Source organism: Prinia subflava, chromosome 4 (genome assembly GCF_021018805.1).
Source record: "Prinia subflava isolate CZ2003 ecotype Zambia chromosome 4, Cam_Psub_1.2, whole genome shotgun sequence".
Lineage (NCBI taxonomy): Eukaryota > Metazoa > Chordata > Aves > Passeriformes > Cisticolidae > Prinia > Prinia subflava.
In genome coordinates, this window is record NC_086250.1 from 25848915 (window position 1) to 25857758 (window position 8844).

At 48.5% G+C, this 8844-nt stretch overlaps 3 protein-coding genes and 1 pseudogene across 3 annotated transcripts; 1 reads left to right on the plus strand and 3 right to left on the minus strand.

The window, feature by feature from the left end:
* Positions 1–9: 9 nt before the first annotated feature.
* On the minus strand, positions 10–1399 carry LOC134549998 (histone H4). Its single transcript, XM_063396188.1, has one exon. It carries the CDS (start codon positions 689–691, stop codon positions 380–382), a length of 312 nt encoding a protein of 103 aa, XP_063252258.1. The 5' UTR covers positions 692–1399; the 3' UTR covers positions 10–379.
* A 1990-nt stretch (positions 1400–3389) lies between these two features.
* Positions 3390–3947, plus strand: LOC134549978 (histone H2B 1/2/3/4/6-like; annotated as a pseudogene).
* Positions 3948–5352: 1405 nt separating this feature from the next.
* Positions 5353–7442, minus strand: LOC134549971 (histone H1). Its single transcript, XM_063396155.1, has one exon. The coding sequence runs from the start codon at positions 6137–6139 to the stop codon at positions 5420–5422; it is 720 nt and encodes a 239-aa protein (XP_063252225.1). The 5' UTR covers positions 6140–7442; the 3' UTR covers positions 5353–5419.
* Positions 7443–7901: 459 nt separating this feature from the next.
* On the minus strand, positions 7902–8680 carry LOC134549986 (histone H2A). Its single transcript, XM_063396174.1, has one exon. The coding sequence runs from the start codon at positions 8613–8615 to the stop codon at positions 8226–8228; it is 390 nt and encodes a 129-aa protein (XP_063252244.1). The 5' UTR covers positions 8616–8680; the 3' UTR covers positions 7902–8225.
* Between the last annotated feature and the right edge of the window lie 164 nt (positions 8681–8844).

Genomic DNA, 8844 nt, shown 5'->3' on the forward strand with positions numbered 1-8844 from the left:
CTATGCAAATTAGAGGATTATAGAAGTTTAATTCTTATTGGAGTAAAAAGTATCGACGTAATTTCAGACACTTCCGTCCTGTAACCGACAGAGCTCTGAACTGCCATTTACACAATCTTAGCTGCATTCAAGACTCCTGGATCTAATGAGAAAAATCAGTGCAAAATACACGGGGTAGATAGTTACTAGAGCATTTACAATTCCCGGTTACGGCTTCACCCTTTTAAACACTTCAACGTTTGTGACTACTTTTACGTCTTTTAAAATCCTAATCAGCAAATGGACACACAAATCAGTGACAAACAACTCTTATCATGAAACTTGTAGGTGGCTCTGAAAAGAGCCTTTGTAATACAAAACAACGTCAGTTTTAAAGTATTTAGCCGCCGAAGCCGTAGAGGGTGCGACCCTGGCGCTTGAGCGCGTAGACCACGTCCATGGCCGTAACCGTCTTCCTCTTGGCGTGCTCCGTGTAGGTGACGGCGTCGCGGATCACGTTCTCCAGGAACACCTTGAGCACGCCGCGCGTCTCCTCGTAGATGAGCCCCGAGATGCGCTTGACGCCGCCGCGCCGAGCCAGACGGCGAATGGCCGGCTTGGTGATGCCCTGGATGTTGTCGCGCAACACTTTGCGGTGGCGCTTGGCGCCGCCCTTGCCGAGCCCCTTGCCACCCTTGCCCCGACCAGACATACCGTCGCTTTCGCAACAAGCAGCACAATGCTTCAACAGCTCTGGCGCGCCTCCCTATATTGCCGGCGGTCCGACCTGGTTGAAGACTGCGCCGCGCCCTCGCCGGGGCGGGCTCGTTGCGCGCCCTTCCCCCCGCGGCCGGGTCTTGCGTGCTTTTGCTCCCATCGGGGCCGGCCCCGCTCCTGAGAGGCCAAACCCGGGTGGGGCCCGGGAGCGGACCCCGGGCGGGGTCATCCCGTGCCCGCCGTGCTCGGCCCGGCTGCCCGGCCCTGCCCGCGGGACTCTCGGTGCCGATAGGGAGCGGGACCCCAGCGGCCGCGGAGCTGCAGCAAAACCCGGCCTATGGCGGCGGCGGGGCTGGGAGAGCCGCGTTCCCCCCGCGCTCCGCCGGCCTGCCGCGCTGCAGCGCAGCCATCGAGCTGCGCCCCCACAGAGGCAGGGCAGGGGAGAGAGTGGGCGCCGCGGTCCCGCTTCTACGGTAAATGCACCCTTTTCTACTGAAGGCTGAGAAAGGGGGTAATGTGCTGCGAGGGTTTTTTTGTTTGTTTGTTTTATTCCCTGTGATGGCGACACTTTAAATTTTTTCCATGGGGGATTTTTTTTGTCCCATGTCCTTTACTTAATTATCACGCAGCTTTGTTCTGTTTATGGGACTGATGTCTTGATGAAGGAGCTGATTTATGTCTCTTGCAGCTATACCTGTGATAAAAACCTTTACCACTTCCTGTGCTTTTAAAAAATGACAAGTGTTTGGTCATTTTCATGGTCTCACTTTTCATTGATTGCTATTTATCTATTTCTTTCACTGGTATTTTTCTTCACTTCATATTACTTTTTGAACACAAACCAGGGTTTTTTTATTTACTGTAATTCTACAGACACATTTATTTTAATGGGGTCCACCATCTTAATTACCTTTAGTAGTTTCAAGTGTCCATATGTGGGGAGGGTTAAAAATACATGGTTGACTTCTTCCCCTTCTTTATTCTTTTCTTACACCTTGGTCTTTTTAGTCTTTATTTTCTGCTGTTTGAAATGTGACATATTTAATGTTTTTCAAGGAAGTTTTAGGGTCTTCTGATTATAACAACACTCAAAAATTTACAAAACTATAAAACATGCAGCTACAGGTGACAAAGTATGGAGCAAATCATATAATTATGCTTAAAGTTTCAGTCTCAACGACTAAAATATCTACAATAGCTATCCACAGCCTTGTAACCCAGCTTGTCAAATGTGATTTTAAGGTTCATCATGCACGTTAAAAATTTTTCCAAATAATCACAACTACAAGACAAATGTGTCTCATCATCAGTAAATTTCTCTAATTCTCTCTATTTCTCTGTGATTCTCTCTATTTCTATGTGCTGTCTCCTCTTGATTGCCAAGCTGTTATTTAACTTTTGCTGGGACTTCTTTTCTCCGTGTTCCCCATAGAAAATGACACCGCACTAAAATGAAGTTATGTCGAGAAAGTAATCTAAATCTCCAACATACATCCCTGTTCTGGATGAGAGGCAGCAGGGCTGCAGAGCAGATATTAAAACAGAGCAGCAGGATAATCGAGGTAGCACTAAGCTGCTCTTTTCAATATTGCTTTGCCTCCCCAGTTTAGGAGAAACGTACAGCAGAAGCACTTTAAAGCAAGCCTCTCTCACTAAGAAGGAAAAATATCCCACACTTTCTTTTCTGCGTCCCTTCAGACACCACTGTTTTGCATACAGCTGGAGATATTTGTGGATCTATGCTTCTGCTTAGCATGGTAAAAACAAACAAACAAACAAACAAAAAAAAACAAACCACATACACACACAAAAAAAAACAAACCAGAAGCAAGACCAGCTGGCTAAGATCTCTTTTTTCACACATTCCAGATAGGTAGCATGGATCTATACAAGAAACCTTTTTCTTCTGATACCAGGTAAGTCCAGTCTTTGAATAGTCCTTAAGGTTTCCAAAAGGAAATAACATCATGCTTTCTTCTTGCACAATGAAGTTATATTAACAAGAAAAAAGCTTTATTTTCTGGTTCATGATAATTTCAAACAGGAGAATAAAATTCACATTTAATTTTTAGGATTGTCGTGGTTTTGACTTAAACACATATTTCCAATATTTATTGCGTCTTAGGAGAAATCCAATCATTTAATGTTACAAATTAAGTCACAGCTTCCATCTCATTTAAAGTGGTGAAAAAGAAGCCACGTTCTACAGACCAAAAAGATTAATTCTAAACATGATTCACAGTGTTTGTATTCCCGACTCTCTATATCTTTCCTGGTTGCATCTCTTCCCTTTTACATTTATCTTGTGACTGTTACAAATGTAGACTATTCTATAAAGCATACAGGTATGCTCCTTTCTGTAGGAAAAAAAAAAAAGGAAAATAAAAGACTATCAGAACCCCTCACAAGTTGTTGGTTTCTGGCTTCGTTTTTTTATTTTTCCTTAGAAATGCCCATAACTGTATTTTGTTGTTTTAAACCCGCCGGCTGCTGTGAGGGACACACGAGCCGGGTGCTTCGGGGTGACCCCGGGCCGGGGAGCGGCGGCGCCGCCGAGGACGAGCTTCGGCACCGAACGGTGGGATTGAAAGAGCTCATTCTGATTGGCTGCTGGCATTCGAATATAGACCAATCCTAGCGTGGTGTTTAAAAAAGACCAATAGCAAAGCTCTTCGTGACGTAAATTACGTCTTTTCGCCTGTTGTCCAATGGGAGCTCTGCTTTCTGACACCATAGATTTGCATAAGGGCCCTATAAATACAGGAGAAATCGCGAGTTCCGATACTCCGCTGTGACTGAGCAGTAGTAGAGGTGCAGCCATGCCTGAGCCGGCCAAGTCCGCCCCCGCGCCCAAGAAGGGTTCCAAGAAGGCGGTCACCAAGACGCAGAAGAAGGGCGACAAGAAGCGCAAGAAGAGCCGCAAGGAGAGCTACTCCATCTACGTGTACAAGGTGCTGAAGCAGGTGCACCCCGACACGGGCATCTCGTCCAAGGCCATGGGCATCATGAACTCCTTCGTCAACGACATCTTCGAGCGCATCGCCGGCGAGGCGTCGCGCCTGGCGCACTACAACAAGCGCTCCACCATCACGTCGCGGGAGATCCAGACGGCCGTGCGCCTGCTGCTGCCCGGCGAGCTGGCCAAGCACGCCGTGTCCGAGGGCACCAAGGCGGTCACCAAGTACACCAGCTCCAAGTAGGGCGTCTCGGATCGTCACTTTTAACCCAAAGGCTCTTTTAAGAGCCACCAACTTTTCAAGTAAAAAGGCTGAATCAGTGCTTGTGGTGGGGAGGTATGTAAACAGCTGAACATTTGCATGTTAATTAGTAAATCAGGGGAGCCTCTCGGTAGCAAGCTTAAATGTAACCAGTACATTTTTTAAAAGTTGGTAACCCCATGTGCGTGTTATATAAACTTGCCTGTTCAAAATTTGTGGTCGGTCGGCTCACATCTCTAAAGGGATTTAAAGCAGCAATTTGTCCACTTGCACGTCCCGTGTGAAAGGTAAAACAGTTAAAAATTATCTGCGGGTTAAATGCCTTTTAATTAAAAGATCTAGCATTTACTTTCAGTGCACTATAGCAGTAAAATTAAAGGTTTTCTCCTGCCTTGGCGGCTTGATTTTTGAGCCGGGTTTATATGTTTTTATATGTTTTTATCATAATACTCGCATATACCCATAACCTGCCATAACCCTTGTCAGTGCAGGCTCGTGGAGGGGTTCTGTTTGTTTTTTGGTTTGGTTTGGTTTTTTGTTCCTTTTTGGAAGTAGGTATCCTTACTCGATTAGGTAATACGGTAATATATTCTTAATGAAGGGTTTTCGGGCTTAAAATACCAATGTCCCAAAACTTTGCAGGAGATGGTTCTTTCTTGAAGGAAAAATAAAACAAAACAAAACAGAAAAGAAAAAGAAAAACAACAACAAAAAACCACCCCCAAAACCTGGCGAAAAAAGTGGGCGATCAGTGATTTACACTGCAAGGTTTAGTGGGAGCCGGGGAGAATCGGACCCTGGGGCTGGAGCCCTTCCTGCTTCGCCGCACCGCTGCGGGCGCGGGGTTCCGCAGCAGCCGCTGCCAGACAGGGCCGTGGCACAGCCCGCACGTTTCGCCATGCCTGCTCCATGCTCCCCCCTCGCCTCCCCCAGCCACCGCTCGAAGGCGGTGAGACGGGGAAGGGCGGGCCGATGCGGCTCGGCGCGTTACCGACCAGCCAGCGCTGGCTGCCTGCTCGGGGCTGGCACCGGCACGGCCGCGGCGGATGAGGGGGCTTCACCGCCCTGGGAGGGCGGAGCCTGGCGGGAAGGCGGTGCGGGGCTAATCACGGTCCAACGCGGCACTTTCAAACTCCCCCGGGCACCGGAGCGGAGGGCGCTCACCGCTCCGCGAGGCCGCCGACACCGCCTCGCTGCGCTCTGGGCTGCGCCGGTCACTGAACCGGGGGCGGAGCGGGCGCAGCTGCTATCGCGGGGCTCCCGAACTACATGTAGGGACACACTTCCATCTAAAGAAGCCGATTTCCCACGCAGGAGCTACCGAACGCACACGTAACCAAGATCTGAACTTTATTAATGCCGTGTGAACTCCTACCGAAATCTGTGATTTTGGTTTGCTGATAAGTAACTGTAGTGTTTCAGCTCTTTTGAGAGTAAGTGGGTGGCTCTTAAAAGAGCCTTTGGGTTTATTTAAATGAGTAGACTCTTAATTTCCCTCAATCAACTTACTTCTTTTTTGGCGCCGCCTTCTTTGCCTTGGCCGCTTTGGGTTTGGCCGCTTTAGGCTTGGCTGCTTTGGGCTTCACCGCTTTCGCCTTAGCCGGGCTCTTGGCTGCCTTCTTGGGGCGGCCTGCCTTTGCAGCTTTCTTTGGGCTCTTGGCCGCTTTCTTGGCCGCTGCGGCTGCCGGCTTCTTCGCCTTCTTGGGGCTCTTCTTCACTGCTGCCGCTTTCTTAGGCTTCTTGGCGGCGCTGGCGGGCTTCTTAGCCGCCGGCTTCTTGGGCTTGGCAGCCAACTTTTTCTTCGTTGCCTTTTCTTTTGTCTCACTCGGCTTCTTGTTCAGCTTGAAAGAGCCGGAGGCGCCGGTGCCCTTGGTCTGCACCAGGGTGCCCTTGCTGACGAGGCTCTTGAGCCCCAGCTTGATGCGGCTGTTGTTCTTCTCCACATCGTAGCCGCCGGCGGCCAGCGCCTTCTTGAGCGCGGCCAGGGAGAGCCCCTTGCGCTCCTTGGAGGCGGACACGGCCTTGGTGATCAGCTCGGTGACGCTGGGCCCCGCGGGCTTGCGGGCTTTGGAGCCGCTCGCCGCCTTCTTCGGCTTCTTGGCGGCGGCCTTGGCGCCGGGCGCAGAGACAGCAGGAGCGGCAACAGGCGCGGTCTCCGACATTGTGCCGACCTCCGTACACGAACCAGGGAAACCACTGGGCCTGGAGCAACTCGGCGGCCTCATATTTATAGAGCGGAGCAGCGCGGTGATTGGTGCGTTGCAGATCCCGCCCCGCTGCACGGCAGAAAGGTCCCTTCTCCCCGCTCATTTTGTGTTTCTTAGGAGTCAAAAACGGCTGTTTTTATCAGAATTTCCGCCACCGACCTCCCCCCAGTTCGCAGCAGCGTGGAAAAGGAAGACTCTTGTTCCCCTCGGCCAAGTTTCCTTTCGAAGAGGCAACGGGTGAGCTAAAAAAGAGGCGATAAACACTGAGTCCTGGAGCTGAACAGACCTCGGGAGACAGAAACTTTTGTTTTTCCTTCTAAATAAAATCTGCGATGTGGGGAATTAGATTTCCAAAGTAATTAATTAATATTCTTTAAAGGGTCTTCTCTTAATCTGAACTGAAAATCAGGGATTTAAATCGATATTTTTGTCGCAATTTGATTTCAAAGAGGAGGAAGTAACACAGGCTCATCTTGAGCACTGAATATGGAATAGAAATTAGCTCCTTTGTCCAAAATCTTTTACCTCTTTCAAAATAATTAAGAGAAATTAAATTAGTGCATTATGCAGCAAGACAAGAAGCATGTTAAAGTCCTGTGAAGGGCTTTTTGTCTCACCAAAGGAGGTGACTTTTTACAGCATAGCAATTTGTGCTGTGTTGCTCGGTGTACACAATGCAGATATGGTTCCCTCGTCCTCTGCTACAGAAATAGTAACTTTATTAATGAATTAGGTGACATAAAACTTAACAAGGCCAGTTCGTGTTAATAATGATAACCAGTGCCCTGACATTTGATAATATGTCAGTGTTTTTATTTTGATACAGCTGGATTGGCAAAAATCTGAGTCATCATTGTCCAAGGAGACACTGCTCCAGCTGATTTTCCCACTACTTGAACTTAAAGAAATTTGCTCAAGTGATCAGTTAGGATTCCTCTTTCACAGCAGTTTCCTAAATGTTCCATTTTCTTACTGTCCTGTGACTGATCCCTACTTTGGAATTAATACTAAAAATGGCATATCTTGATGTATCTGCTACACTGAAACAGCTCACTGCTAAGCAAGAAGGGGACAGTCTTCAGATGTACTTTTCCAAGACCCAGTGTCAATTAGAAATAAATGCACATTGTTTTTCAGATTACAAAGAATTAAAATAAGCATTCTGTAAGACGTTTATTAATGCCTACAACACATTGTTTTGACAAAGGCCTGTAAACTCCTTTTTACCTCCTGCTATTGTAACTGTTGGTGACACTAAAATTCTGGACAATGTTATGATTCAAGTACTTTATGTTTTCAAATGGGTAATTATTAAAGTCTGGGTTTTGACCAATAATAGCAGATTTTCTGTTTCTATTTCAGCATATTTATGGTTTGTATTTAGCATTATGTATAAGATAGAATCAAAACTGGCAACAGTCCTTTTCACCTCAGATTGCCTGTGTGTTGTGAGTAACAATTATTCTCAAACTCCTTCATATTAGAGGCAGAAAATGGCCTCAACAGCTTAAAGATTTGTAATCAGAAGTAAGGATTAGTAACTCAGAATGCCTTTTAATACAAAACAACAAACAAACAAACAAAAAGAAACAAAAAACCTCCAACAGTATCTGTAGCTCTAGAAGTGGTTTAAAGGGGTCAGGGCTGTTTTTAGACATATCGGTGAATTACCTTAACTTTACGTAGTGCCAAGCTGAAAAAGGAGAGGCATAACGGGCCTGTGGGTTCTTTCCTACAGTTTTTAAAAACTGTCTTTCCCACCCCAACCAGTGCAAAGTGATTTATTTCACATTAAATAAACCACGTTAATTTAAGTAGGCCACGTCTTAGTATATAATAGGTTTTTCAAATTTTTTATACTAATTTCAGAGCTATAATACAAAGTGCTTAGGAATACTTTAATTTTTTAAAGCTAAAATAAAAAGGATTTATGGTCTTTGGGGGGAGGGGTGTTTATTTTCTCTATTAGCTTTAGATATGACGGTGGGCGGGCGTCTTTCGTTTGTTTTTTCGCTAGGATGTACAGCTCCTTTTATGAGCAAGTGGGTGGCTCTGAAAAGAGCCTTTGTGTTACTTTTTGAGGGGAGAGACGTCCTCGGCTATTTCACTTGCTTTTTGCCTTGTGGCTGTCGGTCTTCTTGGGCAGCAGCACGGCCTGGATGTTGGGCAACACGCCGCCCTGCGCGATCGTCACCTTGCCCAGCAGCTTGTTGAGCTCCTCGTCGTTGCGGATGGCGAGCTGCAGGTGGCGGGGGATGATGCGCGTCTTCTTGTTGTCGCGGGCCGCGTTGCCCGCCAGCTCCAGGATCTCGGCCGTCAGGTACTCCAGCACGGCCGCCAGGTACACGGGCGCGCCGGCGCCCACGCGCTCCGCGTAGTTGCCCTTGCGCAGCAGGCGGTGCACGCGGCCCACGGGGAACTGCAGCCCGGCCCGCGACGAGCGCGACTTGGCCTTGGCGCGCGCCTTCCCGCCCTGCTTCCCGCGCCCGGACATCTCTCCCGACGCTGCCGCTCCAAGCCGCCCGAACTGACGCTGTCACGTGTCTTTGCGCCCGCGCGCGGCGGCTTTTATAGCTCCTGCGCGCGCCCCGCTGGCTCTCTGATTGGCTGCAGCGCTCTCCGGCTCGCTCCGACCAATGGAGCCGCGGATCCAAATCTGACCAATGGGAGCCGCCGGCGGCCGCTCCCGCCTCCGGCCCGCGCCGCGCGCTCCGAGCCCGGCC

Bases quoted from the DNA above. Each gene is read 5' to 3' on its own strand.
- LOC134549998 (XM_063396188.1), bottom strand. From the start codon at position 691: ATGTCTGGTCGGGGCAAGGGTGGCAAGGGGCTCGGCAAGGGCGGCGCC.
- LOC134549971 (XM_063396155.1), bottom strand. From the start codon at position 6,139: ATGAGGCCGCCGAGTTGCTCCAGGCCCAGTGGTTTCCCTGGTTCGTGT.
- LOC134549986 (XM_063396174.1), bottom strand. From the start codon at position 8,615: ATGTCCGGGCGCGGGAAGCAGGGCGGGAAGGCGCGCGCCAAGGCCAAG.